Below are 25,106 nucleotides of genomic sequence, written 5' to 3'. Positions count from 1 at the left end.
CTCTTATGTTTAGGTGAAGAAAGTCTTTGGCAAAAGTGGAAGAAGCCAAAGATGCGATGAAACGAAGAGATGGATAATTGGAAAGAACTATTCGGATAGAGCTCGTGAAGTTTATTTTATCACGCTCTTTTTAGGTGATTGCATTAAATTCGCCTTACTTGCAAATCCCGGATATCCACTACTATACCCAGCCAATTCGATCACTCCCTCTTCTTATACAACCCAATTATGGGTGTCAAGAGATACCATGCATGGTTGCTGTCTTTCCAGAAAAACCACAAGGGTATATGCAATTTCCACCACCCAATTTTCAATGATGCCTATGTCATGGACAACCCTGAGCTAGCAGGTGGAACTGTTCGTCATGCAAAGTATATGGGTGGTGGTTAGTGTCACAAGGAAAACATTCCATTTTCTTCTTCAACCCAATTAAGAAAGAAACCATTAATCTTCTTGATCTTGGTTACTATTTCAGGAACATATCCTTTTCGTCTCCACCAACTCCCTCAGATTGTATAATATTTGGTCACGTAGAATTCTTTAAAACTTACGTTGAGATGTTAGTTTTTTCTAAAGAAGTTGACAAAGATACTTGCATTGGTCTCAGTTTTAAATCGATAGTAAGGTGCCTTACGAGTTCATTATTGCTTCTTACTGCAACCCATTTTTCCTCAATGGTGTTTTCTATTGTTTGAGCAAGGATGGCAAGTTGGGCATTTTTCATCCATTGGAGAGAGGATCACAGACTTGTGTGGAAGGTACGGTCTTCCCTGTACCAGCAGTTATTTCATATTTTGACACCGACATTTATCAGACCCACATTAGGAGTTTCATGGTGGAGTATGGTGGCAAAATTTTGTCAGTCTTTGTGGGGATTGTTGGTAAGCCAATTTCTGTTTTCAAGTTGGATGGGTCAAATATGAAATGGATCATCAGAACCCACTCTCCACTATGAGTAGGCAAATTGAAATCTCCCTATTTGCTCAATTTATAAACACCTCTCTCACAAAAATTATAAACCCCCTTTTATTAATAATTTAGAAAAACCCCCCTAACATAATTTAAATTATATAATTATTCTCCATTTTTCTTTCTGAATTTAGAGCAAACTCTCTTTTATTAATAATTTAGAAAAAAAAAAACTCCCTAATGTCACTTAAATAACATAATTATCTTTTATATTAAATTAAACGTACCACGGTTTGCATACATGTATTTTTTAGCCCTGCCACATCAACTGTGCCTGCCGGACTGAAAGGGACAGAGGATAGAGTATATCTCCCGAAATTTCGTGGGAATGACATTGTATTATTTTCTTTTAAGGACATGCAATTATCATTGCTTCGGAGAATGATTCTTGTGGTGATTGGATCAATACTTGGGAACACTGGAATTGCACGTGGATTCAGTTGAATATGGAGAACGAAGAATAATACGCTCAACGCTTAGAAAAGATGGACTGTAAGTTGTTCTTGTGTCAATGTTTTATTTAAAGTGGAAGATGTCAAGGTATAAGTTATGTAGTTGTTCTATTATACTTGGCGCGAAAAAAAAAATTGTTCCTTATGGCGTTGCCATTTTAGAATATTCATAGATACCACACATGAGTTGGAAGGAGACTCGGTTTGTGTTTGCTCACTTTGCAGTTATGTAGATTTTTTTATATTTTTAAGTTGTGGTTTATATTGTTGCTTCTTCTTCTTTTTCCTTCTTTAATCAAATTTTTGAATGATAATTCATTAAACCGGTACCTACTAGTTATGTTCTTGGTTTCAATGAAGTTACAATGATAGTTTACTGTGTTGAGTTAGTTTAATTTGTCTGTGACACAAAACTCCCTGCCCTTGTAGGTATTCCATGCATTTACTTTTTTAAAAGTCTCTCCCTATATAATTAAAATTATCAATTACAATTAGAATCCGAATAAACCATATCCATTATTGAACTTGAAGACGTTTTTCTTTGTAATTTATCTCTACAAAATTTGAAGACATTTGGAGTATTTTGTTGTAAAAATACCCGAAATTAGGGTGGTTACAAGTAGACATTGGAGAGCTAAAATTGAGTGGAGTAATTAAGGAAGCAAACATTGGAGCTCCTACGGTAGGCATGGGTTACACTAAAGTAAAAATAAAGTGGGGAAAATCACGAGGCAGAAAACAATACAATATAAAAAATACTAATCAGTACAAAACAAACAACATTGTGATAAAATTGATTTGGGGTATTTTGAAGTGTTCTTCATCTGTTTAGACTTTAGTAAGGTAGCTTTCGATATCGAATCTGAAAGCATCAAGAATCAGGATGCATAATCTCCTAGCTGCTTCCATCCCTTCCATTTGCTGTTGCTAGATAGTTTTAACTTACCTTAGTTTATGCTGAAAAATGAAATCCACAACTCCCCAAGGTCTGTATTCATCCCTGTCTCTTGGTGATGGCATGTAGCAGCTAGGTAATGACCTGGTGATGGCCTATAGTGGCATGTTGATTGCCTATATAGTGGCCTGGTGTAATGTCTTGACTTTTAGCCAAGCTTAGTTTGATAATTTGATAATGAGAAGAATAGATTGTCCCCACAGTGAGTGTTGGGAACCTTTCTAACCGTGGAACGTAGAAAAAAAATCATGGTTCTGGTTCCTAAATCATGGTTTTGGTTCCTAAACACTAATTTTTTAAACAAAAAAACTGTGTAATTAGGATGGCATACAGACATACCCCCACTCACGCCACCCGGTCAGTGATTCCTTCCCCAGTTTGGAGAGGAATTAGGATGTTTGCTGCTTCAAAACAGATGCACGTTACTATGATTTGTCGAACAAGAAATTTAGTTAATACATCTAAGTATTACCCCTGTCGGCGAGGATGGGATGCACTTCTTCTGTTTTGAAGAAAACCTACATTGTAGGAAGGAAGAAAAAATTAGTTATACCCGAAGTCATAGTGTTTGTTCCAACAATGAGAATTCTAGTTGATACTGATCTTCAAAGAGCTCTCAAAGGAATTATTCCTCGAGATCTTGTTGATAAGTTATCGACACTTACGAGTCAAATTTCGTTACTTGCAGAAGATACTGGTATGTCCTTATTACAACTGAATAAATCTTTATTTTCAAATATTCGAGGAACTTTAAGGCTAACTTGCTTGCAGGTGGATCTGCTTATATTCAACTGAATGGAGCTCTTGAAAGATACTTGCCTGTTGTCCTTGGATTAACCAAAAAAGGTTTGAGAAATCACCTTAGTTTCATGCCTTCATAAAAGAACATTTCTTATGTTTATGCTGTTTTGTGATTGAACAGTATATAGTATTGAGGACAAGGTGGAATTCAGATGGAAGAACTTACAAGACACACGGCAAATAAGAACTTTAAAAGACTAGATAGATAGTTCATAGTATAGTCAATCATATTGTTTCAAATTGATATGTCATCTGATTTTAGAATTTGAATTTCACAAATAGGAAACATGCATAGTAAGCTCATGGTTTGAAGTGCTATGTGTTGTATATATGATGGCAATTCTATCACTATTAGAGGCTAACTCATTGCTTCTTCCTAATAATCCCATGGATGCAAGCGAGAGGATAGACGGAGGGTTTCATTTTAGTATACATATTGATCCCGAATTTGTGTTATATGTTGGTTTAGTGAACTGCGTGTTAACCGTTGGACAAGAAACATACATTTGGCGATTCCAAGAAGGATGCTATTGATTTGTTAATTAAAGGCGTGAGGATACTTGGAGTTACGCTTTCGGGATATACTGATTTGTCTTCCACCGGATATTAAGTATGTTTGTTGAGCCTTTCAGTTTATGTAGTACCTTAGCTTCCTTTCCAGCTGATGATTGAAATTGAAATTTACGTTCCTAGGAATAAGTTGCCGAAGGATTTTCAGGAGGGCGTTTTAGAGGCTCATTCCATACAAGCACTAAGAGAGGTACTTTTTTCATTTTATCTGTCAAGTATTTTGACCTTATTTAATTGTCAATGCAATTACTGAAAAATGGCCTTTTTCATTAATCAGTTCCCTTAATGCGTATGAAAAAGCAAAAATAAGATAAATTACAAATTTGTATGTGGGGATAAATGTACTCATTCATGCTGTGTGTAAGTGTGAGAATTTGACTTACATACTTTTTGTTTTCAAATAGACATTCAGGCATTGGTTTTAATTCGTTTATGTATTATGAGGTTTCTAAGTTTGTAGAATTAGTTAACTTTTGTTTTCTAGTGGCAATTTTAATGTGTTAGAAATACATGAATCTTAGGTCATCAATACTCAATTTCCAAAACTTTGTGGAGTTTGGATTGTTTTATGAGACACTTGTTTTGCATTTTCTTAAGAAACATAAACATTTCCAAATCAGTCGTAATCTTATCCTGAATCGAGTTCATGATTCTTTATTGAAGAGGGTTTTAAAGGGGAAAATTATCCAAGTCAGATAGCTATCATTACTTAAACAATTTTGCTGCTCTTGTAACCGCTCTGCAGGTTTGTCATACATATATCTTCTGTTTATTGTATTTTGTCTAATTCCATGTATAAGGTTGAACTATTTCAGTGATATTAGGATTGGAAACTTCTACTCATGTCTAGAATTAGATTAATAAGCATTCGCTGTTTATAAACTATTGGTTGGCCAACTTCTATGATCAACTTCAGTAGCAACTTGAATTAATTTGATCCTCGGGAAAATGTTTGTCATGTAGCGTCACTAGAACCATGAATTGATGCCGACTTGAAAATATCTTGTTTCAGAATATAAAACCGATTGGTGTCAATCCACCCTTTTACTAAGAGGAATTAAAAAAATTGGTCGCGACTGTTATCTAATGTAAACCAATCTAACCGATCTGTAGGCAGGAGGTTTTCCAATATAATCCACTTTCACTCGTGGCCTCCACCAATTGAATAAGTGTGTGTGTTGTATGCAGACATATAGATAGAAGATTTTATCTTGATGCCATAGTGTTTATGATTAATGGTAAATAAACTATATAATGTATAAATAGTTGTGTGGTGTGAATAGGTGTAAAGTGTATAATCACAGGACAGGCAAGACGGGATTTGCTGATATTAGAGAACAATTGGTGAGTACATTGTCTGTCTCGACATTAATATACATACACGTAGGCACTTTGTTAATTTGTTTGAGAAGATTATGGTAATAAACAAATTCTTATGCATACATACTGTGTGTTTGGAAAAATATATGCTTATGAATATTTTCCATGTTTGTACTTAGGGCCCGTACCAACCTAGTAGTAAAGAGTGTGGGTATTACGTAATGAAGTTTATAAGAGAAATAATGGAAGCTTGTTCAGATAATTCTTTTGAAAATAAGGTATAATTCGTCATACACTAGCATTATCTATTTTGTGTTACTCTTCATTATTTAGTTATTATATACTTTTTTATCTTTAATCGTGCAGATGACAAATCTATCCCTCAAAGATACATACACACAAGAGGAACTTGATGTTGTTCGACTTGAAATTTTTAGATTCATCCAGCATAATGGAGCGTTCGAGTCAAGCGTTGAGTCTTAGCTAGGTTTTGACCCTTTCCAGTTAAGGTGTGGTGCTTGGTCTCACCATTTTTTTTTTTTTTTATATTTTAGATAGAACAAATAGATTATTTTTTTTATTGATGCAACAAGTTAGGTAATTATTAGTTTGATATAACAAGTAAATTTGAATGTTTCTTTCATTATTGATGACTCAAAAAAGTTCAAAATTCTTTTAGTAATTCAATGTCTTTGTGTTGGATGTGTAAATTTATTTCTTTTGTTTGTGTTGCACTATGAATTGTTTATTTGAGCAATGTGTTTTTAAATCCAGTGTGGATATATATGGTGAAAATGGGCAGGTTGCAGGAATGCAGGTTGAATGAATATGATTAGAATCAAATAATTAGGGGTTTTTATTAAAAAAAAAAAAGACTATAAACCACGGTTTGATAAGAACCGAGGTATAAGCAGTTTATATAACCCACGGTTTGATAAGAACCGAGGTATAATAAGTTTATATAACCCACGGTTTGTATCCAACCGTTGTATATATCATCACTATTTCCCACGGTTTGTAAATGTAAGAGTGAACTTTTCGGACTATTAACCACGGTTTGTAAATCCTAATACTACGGTTTGTATCAAAACTGTGGTATATAAGAGGCACTTTTCCCCACGGTTTTGTTAGAAGTATTTGTCACGGTGGTTGTTACCACGGTATGAAAATAGTGGCTAAAGGATTTTTACCACTGTAAATAACAGTGGTATATGAGCTTTTCTGTAGTAGTTATAACCTCTTCGTTCTCCATCTCCCTCTTTCTACCCCTCCATGCATCTACCCTCGCTCAAGTGGATTTCGGGTTTGCAAAGGAATTTGAGCGTGTAGTGTCTGTGTAACTCAGTCAATTGGGATTATTTTGATCAAAGCCTAGTAAAAAAAATATAAATAATTGAAGCCAATTAGAAAACACTACAAAATTGTCTCGTCACTTCTTATACTACTCCGATTTCATTTATCTCGGCTTCATCCCCTCCCTTCACTTCTTTTACTATTTGTTAAATTAAAATAACAATTATTGTGTAGATTTGTTTATTTTCTTTTAACTTTCTTTCCATGTTCAGTTTTTTTTTTCCTATTTTGCTCAACTAAAGGTATCCAGGTATGCCCTCTTATCCATTCTTTGTTGTTAATGAAGTTTTCAATCTATCTTAGTTTAATTGGTAAATATTTCCTACCTTGATTAAATTTTGATTCAAATTTCATTTAGGTTCATTTACCACTTCCTTTGGTAAACATAAATCTGCTTGGTTCAATGGGTTTTTTTATTCATTGTCAATGATATGATGTACCACGTGATGTTGTACCACATGAGGTTAGTTCAATTTTTATTGGTGTTGGTTTGTTTCCTCCCTGATTTATACATGGTATTTTCTTTGGTTGATTTGATACTTTTTACTTAACAATGCATGTGGAGAGAGGGGCAACATAAGCAAGCAGGTGAGCATTTGCAATTTTTTAATCTTTTATTAGTGTTTGATTTTAATTTATTTTAATTTGTGTTGTTGTTACAATTGTTGCATTCCGGTGCATTTATATTCCTTTAAGTTTGTTATTGGCTTCTTAATGCAAATTATAGTTGTTGTCGAGATCGAGTGTCATTGAAATCTAGGTCCATGTCTTAGTTTTTTATAGACTTCAATGGTTAATTATAGAATTAAGAAAGTACGTGGAAGAAAATTGTCTTCACTGGTAGTGTCTATTTAGGATTCTATTTCTCTTCCCTCCGTCATGTTTTCTCTTAAGTAGACATGTTAAAGTAATTCCTATGTTGTTGCACAATTTTCTGATGTGAAAACTTAATTGGACTGTATATTGCGCAGTACATGGAACCAAGTTCAGTCGTTGCAATGGAGAAAATTGCACCTTACATGACCAGCTCTTACCAAGGCCTCTTTCGTCCGTGACAATTGATATACAAAGGTAAGCACTCTCCATTTGAAATTCTCTTACCAAGTTTTGAAATCCTCGCATCTCTTTGATCTTCCTCTCCATTTGAGGTTGGGGACTACAATGAGCCAGTGACAATAGGTTGCGTACCCTCAATCACCATCTCTCCCCAACGTGTCTTTTGCTCCCAACAATCGTGTTTACAAGGTAAGCAATCTTTTCATGCTAGGCTATTTCTTTGCACGTGTATAGTTTACTACATGCCATGAGTATTGCATGTTTTAAATCCTTGCACTTTGTTTCTACATCTCTATTTTTATATTTGCATTTCTTTTGGAAACTGGAATTTCGAACAATTAAAGTTTTACACTTTAAGTTTTGTTTTCTTCAATTAGTTATATCAGATCATGTAAATTCTTTAGCCTATTAGCGAACCCGACATTAATAATTCATGCTAAATGTTAAAAACACTCTAAGCTCTTTTCCCCTGAATTTACAGTGTGTTATGTCTTTGCTATTTGGATTTTGATTTGAAGTGTTGTCCTTGCCATGGTACTTTATTATTCTCACACTACACAGTAAAATATTATATCAAACTACATAAGAGAGAACTGCCCTTGATGAAAGGTTGTAGTATATCATATTGTGATTGCTCCCAGTAAAGCGCTAAATTCCGCCAAGACTTAACCATATATTAATTTTTCCAGTCTATATTTTACACCCATCTTGTGGCTTTTGAGTACTTGGATTTCTATACATAAATGACTGTTAGCAACAATCCCTCAAACGTTGATTTGTTAATTTATTTATTATTTGTGCAACTCACGTATGGAAGCTCTAGATCTTTGGCTTCCTTATATGTTATTGATGATGGGTTTGAATGCAAATTCTTGAGGGTCTGAAGGTTGTACCTATTTCTGTGGTTGGTTGATTCTTAAAATTTGGTATTGGAACTAGGTTTGTAGTCATGGTTAAGTGGTTTGAATTGAAGGGAAAATGATGTTAAGGGAGAAGGGAAGCTACCTATGCAATAATGAGTGTCATAATGGAACTAGTTATTACTGCCATTGGAATTATTAAGCTAGATGTGGCTAAGGTTTATTAGAACATGTTTGTAGTGCATTTAGGTTAAGGTTGAAGCTAAACACATGTGTACCTTGAAAATGGCGTTAATGATGTTGTGACACTTTGCTGTTAGCAAGCTAATTTGTGATGTTTTGGGCTTATTTGATTTATATTTTGTTTCAATGTCGTTGTCGGGCTAAGTTTTATTTGGCTTTACTTTGACTTGCTTAGGTCTTACCTTAAAAACCAAATCTTTAGGCAATATAATCCACTTATAAAGTCTGACCAGTTAATTATTGAGTATCTGTTTTGCAAATATCGTATGTGATGAATTGAGGGAAATCTCATGTTTCTAACATGTGCTATTATATTAGCAATATTATGTATTTTAGGTTTACACTGTGGGGAAGTAAAGAACATAGGAAACTAATATGTAAGGAAGTCCATGTACTCCTTTGCAATTCTAAGACTTTTTTTTTTTGTTCAAAATTATGCTGACTTCTCCTAATTAGAGATAGAAATTTATGTTTGAGTGAGTTTCATTACAATAGTAGTTTAATGATTTGCGATATTCCAATATTTTCTCTTACATATCAAGTTGTTCACTGTGCTAGAAAACAAAATCTTATATAGTAACTTATACAGTATGGTGGGGAAGTAGTTGGACCTTAAACCTTTACAACCTTAATTATAAAGTAACAATATAGACATGGGCTGCTTCATCTTCCTGTCTGGATCTTCCTATCTGGCTAATATGGGTAAAGTTTAAAGCTTAGTACAGAGTGAACATTCTTAACATAAAGGCACAAGTCCAGTGACTTGATCTCATGCACTTAGCTTTACAAAATCATTTCCTATGCAAATGAGGTTTGCATCATAGTAGCACTGAAAGCGATTTTGATCATTATATTTGGTATGACCCATGCATGTAGCATATTTTCCACATGAGTTGTCGTGAGTTAGTATGTAAGCAGTAGATGCCACGAGTTGTTTATGATAAATGAAATGCATATATAAGATTGCTATAAGCTCACTTGAGTGTGCAAGCAAAGTATAAAATTGCTGGAGATGAGTACTCACATACTTGAGTAACATCGATCCTCCGCTACCAATGGAGATTATCTTTTGGGGAGTTATTTCATGAAAAAAATACAAACACAAGCATTGTGTCTAGAGTGCCGAGCGAGCATTCTTATATATTGATAAGGTATTCCTCTGTTCCCTTTATTAAGATCAGTATTATTTCAACTCTATTAAACTTTGTGGTTAACGACTTTATTGGTTTATTGTTTAAAAATGAATCATCAAAATATCTAACGATTGTCTTCTCCCTAATGAAGGCCATGTGTGCTAAACGGCTATCCAATCACATGTCATTTTCTTCCAAATTCACAATTTTGGATTTTGTGCTTGAAACTCCTTTAGCTTGAGTCGTTTGCATTTCGGTTAACTATTTGCTTGAGTTGTATGCATTTCAGTTTACTGTGTTTTTAACTTTCTGATTATGACATGATACGGCAGAATGTAGTGTTGAAGTTGTTCATTTAACTTAAACACGATTGAATCTTGAATGCTTAAATATTTTCTAAATAAGAGTATCTTCTCTATGTGTTATTTGATTTGATGTGCATATGGGATTTGTTAATTGATTATACTTGGGTGTTTTTTATCTAGACATGGTTTCCACTAAAACTATATAACAATTTGTATTCACGAACGTACAAATGAAAAAAAATTATGCATAAGATCCCATACACAACAACATCATATCCCCCTTAATATATAATTGGTTATGATAAAACAATTGACGAAGAAACAATGTCTGCGCAATGTGCAGCTAGTGGGACATAGAAAATATTAGGAGTGTGTCTTTCATATATATATATACACACTCCATTGCGGTTACAGCTAAGAGAGTGTTGTTGGCCGGTTTGGGATGTGGTAAGAATGGCAGGCTTGGGTTGGGTAGATCAGCAGATGAATCTGAGGCAATTATGCTAGATTACTTGGAAGGTTCTCACTTCTCATGTCCTTCCGACTGTTATAATAAAAAAAAATTGACTAAGAAACAACCTTTTGAAAACTCCTCCATTTACTCTTCCTCAATTTAATTAATTTTTATAACTCCTTTAACCACATTAAATAGCATCCAAAGCCATGAAATCCCAATACCTATCATTATTATAGGGTCTCATAAATTACTATCAATTAATTAGGAATTCATCAATTTATCTTCAATCCAAGTTCATTACCCGCAAGTTGTTTAGCATTCTTCAATCCAAGTTCTACAATGCCAAAAAAAAAAAAAAAATTGCACGAATAAAACTTATTTGTAATGAAGGCAATAGTAAGTCATTTAACAAGGGTTACACTTTTAACCAGGGCTAAAAATACCGGTGATATATCATAAATATCAGCAACATATATCGGAATTTGGGGTACACAATATGGAAATATTCTTATATATCGGATTATATATTGACATAATTTTGAACTGATATATATCTGATTTTCTGAGATATCGATACATATCAACCGACATATTCGATATATATCATTGACTTTGTTGACTTTGACCGACATTTGACCTATTTTTTATTAATATTTATGATATTTACGATATGTATCGGTATATCGGTGAATATACTTATATTTATTTTTTATTCGGCCTCAACCTAACCTGATAAATTATTCTTTTGTATATTGTATAAAATCCTTCCTTCTATCCATTCATAATAACCTCTAATTACTACTACTACTAATATGTACTTTAATTTGTTGGAATTATATCTACGTCATTTCTCTATGTTGTTTCTAATATAGTTTTTGTTTTTTATTTTCAGCAAATGGATAATTTGTCAAACGCTCGCTGCTCAAGATAAAAGCAAGACAACCACAACATCCTTTGAAGACAAATTCCCAATTTATACGACTCAAATCACCTCAAATCATAAAACAATTCTATATCTTTATGACTACACCTACAAGGCACACCTAAAACCAAAACTCACAATTGAATAAAACCTTGGAAAAAAAAAAACAGATACAAGATTATATTCAAATTGTATGGACGATATGGTATAGATTAAGTTGTAGCACATTATGAGTTAATATCAGCTCGGTTGTCACTTCCCACCATACCTATAGGAATAATTTGTAATTGTTAGGTGTTCCAATAATTACGTACAATCCATTTTTCTCTTTGAAAATTTACACGTACATTATTAACCTATTTCCAAATGCTTTCCATCAATTTCTCCCAAAATTTATCAAAGTTAAGTAATCTAAATCATAAAATAACTTTTGTTTTTGGCACATTAATTATATTTTTTGAGTTGCCTACTTATCAAATTTCCTTTTCCATTGCATGTGTAATTTAAAATCACACTCTCAAATATGCTTCTTTATCAATTCCGTGCCGAAGGCACGGTATTAACTAGTGTAGCCATATAACGGGTCAATTCAGATTGGGTTCACAAATAACGATAACATGTATACAAAATATTTAGTATACATACAATAAATAAATAAGTAAATAACCTTAAATATATATATATATATATATATATATATATATATATATATATATATATATATATATATATATATATATATATATATATATATATATATATATATATATATATATATAGCCCGACTCTAAAGAACCTTAAATAATTCACCAAATCTAAAACAACCACAACTTCACCTACAAAATTATTTAAAACATAATCTTTTTAACATATATATGATCTACTAACTATAAAGAACATCTTTACAAAAATTCAACTCGTTTGACAATTTTTAACATTGGCAAAAGATGATTGCAAAAACTAGACATTTATGGACCGTTAGATATTTTTCAAAAATGGACAATAATTTTTATCTAAGTTAGAAAATATCAAACGAGTTGAATTTTTGTGGAGACGTTCTTTATGGTTAGTAGATCATATTCACAAAATATTAGAGTTTAAATAATTTTGTAGGTGAAATTGTGGTTGTTTTATATTTGATCATTATTTAAGGTCCTTTTAGGAGCTAGGTTCAATACATATTTTTATCCATGAAAATTACATCCATAATTCAATTACATATTTTTACCATCCATAATTCAATTACATATCAATGAAAATTGAATAATGAAACATATTTTTATCGAACGAATCAATATGACGGTTGATCCTTATCTTTTTAGTCGTTTATTTTAAGTAGTTGGGGTGATGAGATCTAAAAAATTAATAAAACATATCTTAAAACAGGTCACGAGTTGATGAACCGACCTATTAAACCCGATAACTCATCAGGTTTACTAATGAATTACTCAGGTTAAGATATGTAATCCTAACCCAACCCATTTATTTGACGGGTTCGACGGGGTCAACCCTTAAATGACCCAAAAACCTTTTTTCTCAACCCACCACTAATTTCGTGCCGGGTTAGCGGGTCGTGTACAAACCCCTCCCCCCAACACCATTGCTAAAAGTGAGTTATAATGTGATTGATAGAAATAAAGTTGGTAATAAAATCATACTCCAACGCATTTATAAAGTCGTTTCTATCTCTGAGGCTCTTAGCAATTTGCTTACTGGAAATGAGACCAAATTGACGATAGAAGTTTGGCTGTCTCATTTTCAGGAATAAGACTAAAAAAATTATATATGTAAAAAATCATTTTAGATATCATTTAAAAAATGTAACAAAATTAGGACGACACTTCTCCATTCCAAAATGAAATCGCGTTGAAGATTAAGATATAAATTGGCACGTATAAAAATATGCATAGTGACAGTTTCAATGATTAGTTGGATTTATTTTCTCGATAATTGAACGAGAGAAAGAAATGAATAGAGTAAGGAGGTGGGGAAAAAAACAAAATTTGGGAAAAATCTTGTTTTAAGAGATAATAGACAAAGAGGAAGGAAAATCAAAGTTTGGGAGATGTAGAACACTCACTTGGGGGGGGGGAGGGCATTAGAGAAATAAATTAATAGAGTAAGGAGGTAGGAAAAAAAAAAAAATTTGGGAAAAAATCTTGCTCTAAGAGATATATAATAGATAAAGAGGAAGCAAAATCAAAGTTTGGGAGATGTGGAACACTCACTTTGGGGGGGGGATTAAACAAATTAAAAGTTGTCAAGCTAAAGATGTAGAGTCCTTTTTCGATTTATAACTTGCATAAGCACGTTTGGCAAATTACAAATTTTAAAGCCAATAAGTTGAAATTTAATCTCCAAAAAGCTAAAAGTTAGTTTGTATAAACACTTCAAAAGTACTTCCTAATTATCAAATTTTACATCCTTCGTTATCCATCCATATCCATACATTAATACTATATAAATGACACGTCAAATAGTTATATTGCTAGTCTATAAAATATATTCACCCCTACAAAATATCATCTCTCGCTATGCCTATATCTCATTGTTGTAATTTACTTAATTGTATTTGAATAGCTTTGGCGTGATTCACTGCTACTTCCTTCACCTTGCACAATAACATCATTTGTTTCTTCACATAAAAATAATCTTCAAAAGCATGTTTCCTTATAAAGTTGTAGATAATATGCGAAACTATCATTATGTTTATTTGCTTATGGAGATTAATTATATAAAGTTGTAGATAGCACATGAAGCTCTCACTATGTTTCTTTGGTTACGAAGATTATAAGATAACATCAAATTCAATATGTGAAAAAACCAACATTTTAACACACCAAAACACCACTCAATATTATTATACTCAAACTACGTGTACTATTATGGTATAATGACTGTGGTATTTTATGTGTGGTAATATATTAATAATACTCTCTCTCTCTCTTGTACAAACTCAACTTAACCCATATAGTACTGATCAAGCTCTTCAAAGCCATATCCCTAATGTCATAATCTCCTATTTTTTTCAACCTTCTTCTTAGCCATTTTTTACAAACCAAATTAATTTTAAGATAATTAGAACCACATAGAGTTGAGCATAATACAAATTAATATTACTTGTTGAATAAGAGGCTTGGAGTAGTTAAGGGAGCTTGAAGTGGTGGAGAGAACCGATGGTTGAAAACACAACATGCATTTGGAATGATATGTATGGATTCTCCTTACTATAAAATAATTTTGTTTACTTTGTCACAACTCACAAGACATACAATGGTTGTACCGAAATCGAAATAGAATAAAGATTTAGAAACTACGTCATCCTTCGTAATAATCCTTCAATATGTAAATTTTTAGATCTAGAAACTCAAAATAATTAACTCGAATACATACTCGATCATATCAAATCTAATTGGATCTTACTTAAAATTTAATTAAATTGGACATACCAAAACATCACTCAATTAAGTTGTGGAGTGACGATGCATGACCAAAACATCTAACAATTATTTCCAAGTAGTACTTGGGGCAACTTTGATCGAACTCTCAACCTCTTTAGATGTTTTTTTTTTTGGTGTGTGTATGGTTTTGTTTGAAAATTAATATAGTTTCCTATTAAAGGGGAAAATTCCCAAAAATGATAATTTTTCATCTCATTTATCTCCTTGGTGTGCATATGTTTTTGTTAAAGAATTAACATAGTTTCCTAGTACCAACAAATCAACAATGTAGTTGAAAAAACAAGGAATTATCATAAATAAATGATAAATGTTTATCTCTTTTATATAATTATCTCACCGCGAATTAAGCAGTGCTAAATGGGCTATTTCTGAACCTCTAATGTAAAATATGACACTTAGTTATTTTGTCAAACTTTAAAATGACGATATCTAAATTACAAAACTAATCGTAGCTGAAATGTGTTGCTACCCCTACATATTCCCAAATACAAGTGACAATTTAATAATTGTGTTTCCCACCATAACGACGCCCACACGACAACTCACATGGCGTGTATCATGAGACTTGTGAGACAGTGAGTTTGTTTTTTTGGAGTTCGCACGCCAGACGATAAGGCAGTTGAGAGACTCACACACCACATCATGTGGAGTGTAATTGCATTCCATACGATATGGACTGTAACATTTTGCTTTCATAGTTAAAAACAATTTGGTTGTATATATGAGAGTGATCATGGCTAGGATCACAATTTGGTGCACCGTTGGTGTTATAGTCTAAGAGCATCCCCAAAGGTAACGGTAGTGTCAAATTTGAGTTGCCACATAATGTAATTTTTTTTTTTTTATTATTTACCATTATTCTACCACGACTTGATAAATAACCATTTTGTTGTTGTTAGCTAACAACGCTACCACTATATCAATGGGTCGTGGTGCCACATAGTATATATATAGAAGGTTGTTATAAGGAGTTGATATATATAGTATTCCACGTGGCCCCATAGGATTTTTAGCATTTTTGGCCACCCAGCACAAATTTGGCTGGCCAAGAAATTAAAAAATCATTTCAATGGGCTTGTTAAACTTTGAGATGCTAAAGAGATGCGGATAACACAATTTATGCCACCCGTCCATTTGTTGCACACATAAGTCGAATTAATTTATGGGACATATATAGGACACAATTTATATTGTCTTTCAAAATTTAACACACGGACAACATAGATTGTATCGTCCGTCTCCCAAAACTTAATTATGATAGCTGCTATACAATGCCACAAATTTAACTTGGTTGATCACACTAACCAAATTTAAGACCCTTCCTAGCAACCCAATTGAAATGGTCATTTGGTGTTCGGGGCGCTATGTCCTTTAGCCGCCCATATAGCTCCCCCATTGGACTTCCTATAAAAATTATGGGCGCACCATAGCCTATCTACCTTCGCAGGTGTGTCCTTTCGAACTAATTTTTGTTGTTGCTAGTTTATGGTTGCTACAGACATGAATTTGACTTTTTTTTTTGCACACATTTGACGGTCAAGAAGGAAATTATGAATGTTAGCGGTACGGTTGCAACCTTAGAAGACCCATTAACTACTCTCACAATCTGCACTAACAGACAACAACCTATTATTTGTTTTTAGTTAAGACGTTGATAATAACGTGTTGAATTGAGCAAGCCTATTATTTTATGATTATTGCTACATGGTGAATTTAACATACACTGCTCTTCTAGTCTTAATGATGGGATTTTGATAATAGTTATGACTACTAATGATACCCGTCCCTGATACTTCTGATTTTATGCACCATCCTGACACATGTCTACAGTGTCCGTTGGTCGTTGATTGACAAAATGCATGATAGTTTACCAAAGGCAAGTGCAGCCTAATACTACAAAATTATATCTAATGACGAAGTGGGGACATTTATCTCAAAGACGTATATTATACAATAGTTTCCTTCAACAGAATCAAGAGATTGATTCAAAGAATAAAGTGTGATGTTATGCTTATTCAGGAAGCTAAGCTGTAATAGGATAAGAACTTGGATAGATTGAACTTATGGTTGAGTAGTTTGCACTGGCTTTCCATGCCAACTTTGGAAAGGTATGGAGGCATTATTATTGTGGCTTGAAATTATGATGTTTTAATTTGGTTGTACAAGATAGTTTAATTATGAAGCTGTACCAAAGCACAAAGCTCGCCTTGTTGTGAAGGGATTTGGTCAAAGAAAAGGTATTCACTTTGATGAGATTTTATCTCCTATAGCAAAAATGACTTCTATCCGGGTGGTATTGGGTATGACCACAAATATGAACCTAAAGGTTGAGCAGCTAGATGTTAAGAAATATTTTCTTTATAGAGACCTTGAAGAAGATGTCTACATAGACCAGCCAGAGGGGTTTGAGGTCAAAGGCAAGGAGCATCTAGTATGCAAGCTGATAAAGAGCTTATATGGGTTGAAGCAGGTGCCGAAACAGTGGTACATAAAGTTTGATTCCTTTGTGGTGAAGCAATGATATAAGAAGTCTGCTTCCGATCATTGTATGTTTGTTAAGAAATTTTCAGACGGGGATTTCATAGTGCTCTTGTTGTGTGTGGATGATTGATAGTTGGCCTAAACATCAACAAGATATCCAAGCTGAAGAAAGACTTGAGTAAGTCCTTTGATATGAAGGATTTGGGTCAAGCAAAGAAGATACTTGGGATGCGGATCACTAGTGACAAAAAGAGTAGGAAGTTGTGGCTTTTTCAAGAAAGCTACATTGAGAAGGTGTTGAAGAGATTCAACATGGATCAAGCAAAGCCAGTTAGTTGTCCGCTTGGTGGCCAATTATGCATGACCAAATAGATGTGTCCAAAGGGTGAGCATGAGCAAAGTCAGATGGAAAAGATTCTTTATGCATCTACAGTGGGCAGCTTGATGTATGCAATGGTGTGTACAAGACCAGATATTGCTTTCGTCGTTGGTGTTGTAATCCCATTTCTGTCAAATTCGGGTAAGGAGCATTGGGAAGGTGTTAAGTGGATATTAAGATATCTCAAGGGCACTTCTAAATCGTGTTTGTGTTTTGGTGGAAGTAAGCCCTTACTTGAAGGCTACAGTGATGCAGACATGGCAGGTGATGTTGACTCGATGGAGTCCACCTCCGGTTATCTGGTTACTTTTGCAGAGGGAGCAGTTTCTTGGAAATCTAAGTTGTAAAAGTGTGTTGCCCTCTCCACTACAGAAGCCGAGTATATTGTAACCACTGAGTGTTGCAAAGAGATGCTATGGATGAAGATGTTCTTCGACGAACTAGGGCTAAAAGCGTAAAATAGATTTGTAGTTCTATGTGACAGTCAGTGCCATCCATTTGAGCAAGAATCCGAGTTTTCATTCTAGATCAAAGCACATACATGTGCGTTATCATTGGATTAGAGAAGTACTCGAAGACAAGAATTTGTGTATCGAGAATATCTATACCGATAAGAACGAGTCAGATATGATGACTAAAGTTTTACCGAAAGGTAAGTTTGATGTTTGTTGTGCTACCACCGGAATGGTAGCAGACTCTTTCTGTTGATTTGGAAATTGCATGAATTGAAGATATCCTACCTCACTGTTCGGGAGGGGGAGATTGTTGGAGTTATCCCTCACATGAGGTGAAAAAAACCAGTTCAGTTCCTTAGAAGCCCGAGTGTGCATGCGCCATATTAGTCTTGCTTTCAAGGCAATGTCTCTTATCATGCCGTGGAACAACTTACGGTATTTTAGGATGCCGCCTATGACGCTTTTAAATGTTTTGAGTCTTGAGCGTAGCTATACCACACCCATGCCTATTTTCGGCAGAATTTTATTTTTGTGAAACCGCAAGTTTACAATATATGTTTGAGTTTTTGGCAAAACCTAAAATACAGACAAAACACACGAACAAAGGCAACACAAGAGCGAGAAAACCCAATCTTGAAAGCAATCAAGATTAAGAGACAACCTTTACAGAGAAACAAGTTTGTAAAGAGAAATGAGTGATTTAGTAAGGTGAGAGACTGAAAAGAGTGATTGTAATTTTCCTTCTCACTTTATAAAAGGATTAGCTTTTGTGGAAGTAGGCACCATTGGCTGAACCACGGTATATCTTTGTGTTGTGGTATGTGTTTTACTTCTTTACATTATTATCTGTTGTTAATAGTTGTTTAGAGAGTTGGGCATATTAGCTAGGTTGTAGTTGATATTTAGAATTTGTCTAGAGTTGAAGTGAGTTCAAATACAAGTTATCTGTGTAGTGTGGATCAATTGGTATTGATATTAACCCCAATAGTAATTAGTGGCAGTATCTCTAGAGACAAAGGTAAAAATTAGAAGCCATACCATGGATTACTATACTTCTTTGTACCCCGATGTTGGCCTTACGAGAACAATGCTGGATGGAATTGAGTTCGAGAGTCTCTCATAAGAACAAAGGGTGTGGATGGAAATAATTATTGAAGATGAAAAAAATCCGTGTTGCCCTAACTGATCTAGGAGGAGAAAAGGGCGCAAGGTCCTGACAGTTTACCCATGAGGCCATGATCGTGTATAAGAAGTGTTGCCACTGAATGAGGAATGATGTCATGGACGACATTAAGGACTTACAAGTATCAGGGTTCCTTGATTGGAAAGTGAATACAAGTACACAACCCTTATTGAACCTTTCCCGAAAGGGTCCTAGCAGTTAACAATAATAGGCCAATAAACCTTATTGGAGGAGTGTATAACATTATTTCTAAGGTGCTATCATCAAGATTGAAGCTTGTACATCCTGCTCTCAATTCAAGATCTCTAGGAGTCTTTGTGGCGGGTCGTCAAATAAATACTTGACAGCATACCGATTGCAAATGAGTGTATTGACATGAGAGCTAGATTAGGCATCCCAGGACTCCTATGTAAAGTTGATATTGCTAAAGCTAACGACAACGTAAGAAGGACTTAGGGCATCTCCAATGGGGGGTGTAAACCGTATAGAGTGGAATTTTTACACCCCAAATGTCAAAAAACTCTTTCCAATGGGGGTGTTATACCGTATGTAATAAAGTATTAGTTAATAGAGAGGGTGGGGAATTCCCCCTCTCGCTATCAGCTAATAAAAAGCCCGGCGACACCCGAACAGACATCTGAGAAAAGGAGTCACTTTAAGTAACATCCCTTTCTAATTCTGAAGTAATTTTTTAACTTGGACGTCACTTTAAGTGACGTCCGAGTTTAAAATCTATTTTTTTTTACACTTCTCCATTGGGGAGTATAAAGTGTGGATATTTATAAGCTATACAATAGTATACAATTAGAGGTGTAAAATCTTAATGGCACCTACGTGGAGCCTAGGTGGAGGTGTAATTTTACACCCCCTATTGGAGATGCCCTTATGCCAAAGGCGGTCCCTATGTAGATTTCTATTCCCTTCCAATGTTGCAATTTGCCTCTGGAGCTCTCCTCCAACCCAGAGAACTGTATACATGTAATATTTTGTATCCACCACTAGTCTCAGTTACATGTAGGCCTTGTTGACAAATTGTCCGTGGGCGTTTGAGTACTTTTTATATGTAATATGTTGACAATTGGACATTTACTCAAGTGTTGCAATGGTCTCTTATACGTGTTGCAATGGTGTAACTGTACCATTTGATCCTCTGGTTTATTTGAGAAACCTAAATTGTGACATTTTTAAATGTGGACTTAAGTCTTGAGCTATAGCTACTTTTTTAGTATTTTAAGGTTTACCTTTTGATTCTCTTAAATCCGTGGCAAGATTTTTAAATTGTCAGCCAAAGTGTTATGCACAAAAGTTAACAGATTAACAGTTTTGGATTTATGGGTTAGATTTCTTTGTTGAGGCCAAGAACAACGAGAAGCATTTGGAAAATTTTAGGAGATTATATATCTTGTCATTTTTCAGATTAGGTATGTGGTCCAAGGGTTTGTTAGCAGGGGTGGCTCAAGGCAATTGGGGGCCCTAAACAAAGTTCCAATAAAATTGTTACATTTTATAGATCGATATGATTTGTTTATGTTATTTCATATGAATGCAAACGTTTTGTTTATTTAACAAAAACTTTAAAGATAACAATTATTGTAAAAATTTATCCTAACATTTTTTTTTTCTTTCTTGAATAGTCTTCCCCACAAACATTGTTTTTATATAACAAAAAATTTAAAATATAACAATTATTGTCAAAATTGATCCTAACATTTTATTTATTCTTTCTTGAATAGTCTCTCCACAAACTTTTTTTTTTTCAATTGAATTTTATTGATAAAAAGAACATAAATACAAAGTGAAGTAGAAACATAGGAGTGTTTTGAGGGAGATCCTCACATACAGAGAGATTTAAGACAAAACACCATAAATACATGAGGAATAGTGGAAGAATAAAAAAAATGTTCTATACCTATAACATTGTAGCAGATCATGGCCAAACAACAATGTCACAAACTTGAAATTTCAATAGATTTATTTAACAAATAATTACACAAGAGAGAGAGAGAGAGAGAGTTCTACACCAAATAAAACAATATAGTAAAACCAAATAAGGCAAAAGAATTATATAAATAATATTCAAGTGTTAGCTTCAATTTGATAAATTGCCATAGGGTGTTGAAGAAGTTTAATTAGTTATGGAGGCGTGCCTGTTTATTTATTGGAGAAGGCGAAAACGCTAGGGAAACGAAGAGGTTTAATGCAATTTTCTAATTTCCAATGTAAAACCGTTTATCTAATGGATTAAAATAAATGAAAAACAAATACTGAGTTTTTTTTTCACAATAAAACAATAATAGACTTAGGACTGTAGGTGGGCTAGGATATATTGGGCCCTTTGGACTGCGGTCCCTAAACAGCTGCTTATTTTGCTATAGGGTAGAACCGGCCCTGTTTGTTGGGATACAAGTACCTCAAAGGCATCGAATTGAATATGGATTTGATGGATCATGGATGCTATGGAGGCGGAGATTACTGATGTGAATAAAATCCAAAAGCATGGAAATCTACCTAGACAAGTAGCAAAACTGGTAATGGCAAGCTACTGCCTGCAAAAATGTAATTATGTGTCTATAAGGGAAATGTAGAATAATCATGTGTCAAAACTACATGTGCAAAGATGCCATCATCAGATAGGATTCCACTTAAGGATTGCCTATGACCGTCTCAATAAGGTGATCTTAGTCATATGGCCTAGTGAGGTAGTTTGTACCATCCTAAAGAATTCTTAGGACTTGAAGGTTATGGAATGAATATGCTATATATATCGGGGTTGGGAGGGCCCTGGAGTTTAGTGTTGTTTTCAGCTTTGTTTTTGTTGAATAAGCATAACATAATGACCTTCAGTAACCAAGTTGAATTATGCAGGTTTCCCAAGCTTTGCATAAATGACTTTTAAACAAAGGGTTTGTCCATTATTATCCACGTGCAGCAAACATGTTGGTTCAACCTAAGCCAGCTGCAATAGGAACATTATAGGTTTATAGACCATTCAGTTTCCATCGTGGCGGTCTTCACTTTGTGTTCTTATTTTCATCGATGTCAGCTTTTTTTCCCCTGCGTATCAGACCATTTTGTATCCATGGTACGACATGAGTCCGAATTTGTTGCACACTGAAAAATCAGTGTACTTGTTAACACTTTCTTTTATTGGTCCACATCTTAACTTCTTCCACCTCAGCATTTAACTTAAAATCAAACAAAGAGACGAGATAAAGTTTCTCACAACTCATGAGAGGAGAAAATGAAAAACAAGGAAACAAAAGCTTTCTCCCTCCATTCTCTGTATCGTCACTTTCCATTCTTCAATTTCTGTTTCGGCATAATCGAATCGTCACCAACACTCATTCTCATCGCCAAAGGTATCTCCACTTACCATTGCCAACTCTCATCAATTCACATTCCATATTCACCTCCAAAACTGTTGTCCACATTAATGGATCGCTACTTTAATTTTTTCCTACTAAAACAACACCCTTTAATTTTTTTCAAGCTAGTTTCTTGAAGTGATCATTATTGTAAACTTTGTTTTTTTTTTGCTCAACATTACAGATTTTATTTTTAATAAATATTTTTCTTGTTCAATGTCAATGTAAATGAAATAAATATACTTGATATTGATATACTACCTTTCTTTTGTAGATGGATGGTGAAGATTTCCAGGTCCTAGATTCCCTTGATTTTGATAATGATAGTCCGGAGGCTTTCGACAAAACATAGTTGTGGTCTGATGGTGATATGGCAGAGCATGATGAGTATAACTTAGAAAGTAACATCTTGGCAGATGAAGATCCCAAAGTTGGTATGGAGTTTAACACTATAAAAGAGGCGTACAATTACTATAATCACTATGCAATAGTTGTTGGATTTAGTGTTAGGAAACAGAGAACAAATAAAAGCACAACTGATCGAAAGAAGATACTGAGATATACATTATGTTGTTCTTGTGAAGGTACGTACTTATACTAAAATCAAAACTCCAATAAAAAAGAGAGATGAAAGACGATTTAACTGTAAGGCAGAATTTGTTGTTAAGCTTAACAAAAGGGAGAAATATGAGTTGGTCAAGTTTATTGCATAACACACTCATGAAGTTGTCGCAGCTAAGAGTGCACATTTGATGAGGTCACAGAGAAGTGTTATGTTTTCACAAGCAGACTTTTTTAGTAAAATGTATTCTTTGGGAATTCGACAATCAGATATATTCAAATATTTCAGTGAAGAAGCCGGAGGAGCTGAATATCTTAATTTCACAAGAACTGATCTCAATAACTTCTTTCAAAGACAACATGCATAAATTCGTAAAAGAGGTGATGCACTATCTTTACCTGATTATTTTAGAGCAAAAAAAGAGGAGAACAAGCATTTTTATTATTCTATTCGAACCAATGATGATAATGAAATTTGTAGGGTCTTTTTTTGTGATGGATTGTCAAGGCGTGACTATGCGTTGTTTGGTGATGTAATGAGTTTTGATACAACATTTAGAACAAATGACTACAACATGTTTTGCGCACCGTTTGTTGGTGTCAACAATCATGGGCAAACAACTATCTTCGGATGTGGTTTGATAGAGAGAGAAACAACCAAGTCTTTTATATGGTTATTCACTACTTTCTTGAATGCTATGGGAGGAAAAAAACCTGAAGCCATTTTTTCAGATCAAGCTATGGCGATTTTGAATGCTATCAGTGATGTGTTTCCTGGTGTTCATAATGGATTATGTCTTTGGCACATTTACAATAATGCATTAATAAACTCGAATCACATGTTTCCCAAGTGCAATTATGAATTTAATCATCGTTTCAGAGAATGCATATATGAAGGAGAAACGATTGAAGAATTTCAAGAGACTTGGGCTGATTTTCTCAAATATTTTAACTTGGAAGATAATAAGTGGTTGCAAGGGTTATACAAGTCACGCGAAAAGTGGGCTCAAGTGTATGCTCGTATCCATTTTTGTGCAGGTGTAACCACGACACAAATGAGTGAAAGTATAAACAAGTTTTTGAAAGCATTCTTTGGAAGTAAGATGATTCTTCGGGAGTTTGTAAATCAGTATGCCAAGGCTATGGCTACTCGCCGTGAATCTGAAAGGGAAGAGGACTATAGGACACGACAAACTGCACCTAGCTTGTGGTCTAATTGGTCTGTGGAACGTGAAGCCTCCAAAATTTATACAAGAAAAATATTTTATATATTTCAAGGAGAGTACAAAAAAGCTCTTGATCTTCTAATGGAATTGGTTGAAACTGATGGAGATGTTTGTAAATATAAAATGGAGGAAATAGGAAGTCGGAGAAGGAGTTGTACTCTTAAATATAATCAATTAGAAAAGTAAGTATTTTGTACATGTAGAAAGTTCGGGTTTCAAGGAATACTTTGCTCCCATGCTTTGAAATTGTTTCGTGACTTGAATTTTTTAACTTTGCCCTCCAAGTATTATTTGAAAAGATGGACAAATAATGTCATTGATAAAGTTGTTTTTGACTCGTATGGAGAAGCGATCCTAAGGCATATTGATCCGGAATCTGCAACTTGATATAGTGAGTTGTCACATATTTTGCAAAGAATTATTGCAAAGGGTGTGGCGTCGAGTGATTTGTGGTTAGTTGCTAAGTCAGAGTTACTACAAGTCGAGGCAAAACTGGATGCATTAGCAATTAAAGATGTGAACCAAGGACAAGGATCTCAAAAGAACACACCTGATACACATGGAGTTTCTTTACCCGACATGAATGAGGATGCACAAAT

At 34.2% G+C, this 25,106-nt stretch overlaps 2 protein-coding genes across 6 annotated transcripts; both read left to right on the top strand.

Annotated features, from left to right (window-relative positions):
* The first annotated feature begins 156 nt into the window (after nucleotides 1-156).
* On the top strand, nucleotides 157-5,710 carry LOC147482812 (uncharacterized). Of its 5 annotated transcripts, XM_086580626.1 has the most exons (9): nucleotides 157-385; nucleotides 476-758; nucleotides 1,324-3,073; nucleotides 3,148-3,222; nucleotides 3,299-3,357; nucleotides 3,871-3,937; nucleotides 5,031-5,091; nucleotides 5,247-5,345; nucleotides 5,434-5,710. In XM_086580626.1, exons 3-6 carry the CDS (start codon nucleotides 2,863-2,865, stop codon nucleotides 3,874-3,876), a joined length of 351 nt encoding a protein of 116 aa, XP_086436752.1. In that variant the 5' UTR covers nucleotides 157-385; nucleotides 476-758; nucleotides 1,324-2,862; the 3' UTR covers nucleotides 3,877-3,937; nucleotides 5,031-5,091; nucleotides 5,247-5,345; nucleotides 5,434-5,710. The 5 variants fall into 5 exon arrangements, 4 of the variants coding, with proteins under 4 accessions (XP_086436752.1, XP_086436754.1, XP_086436755.1 ...); XM_086580628.1 differs by having other exon boundaries at nucleotides 157-758; nucleotides 5,014-5,091; XM_086580627.1 differs by lacking the exons at nucleotides 157-385; nucleotides 476-758 and adding an exon at nucleotides 767-881.
* Nucleotides 5,711-23,090: 17,380 nt separating this feature from the next.
* Nucleotides 23,091-23,649, top strand: LOC147482811 (uncharacterized). Its single transcript, XM_086579430.1, has 2 exons — nucleotides 23,091-23,304; nucleotides 23,447-23,649. Exons 1-2 carry the CDS (start codon nucleotides 23,091-23,093, stop codon nucleotides 23,647-23,649), a joined length of 417 nt encoding a protein of 138 aa, XP_086435556.1.
* The last annotated feature ends 1,457 nt before the right edge of the window (nucleotides 23,650-25,106 follow it).

The sequence above is a fragment of the Coptis chinensis genome, chromosome 8 (assembly GCF_015680905.1).
Source record: "Coptis chinensis isolate HL-2020 chromosome 8, ASM1568090v1, whole genome shotgun sequence".
NCBI lineage: Eukaryota > Viridiplantae > Streptophyta > Magnoliopsida > Ranunculales > Ranunculaceae > Coptis > Coptis chinensis.
This window is presented reverse-complemented; position numbering and strand designations above follow the sequence as displayed.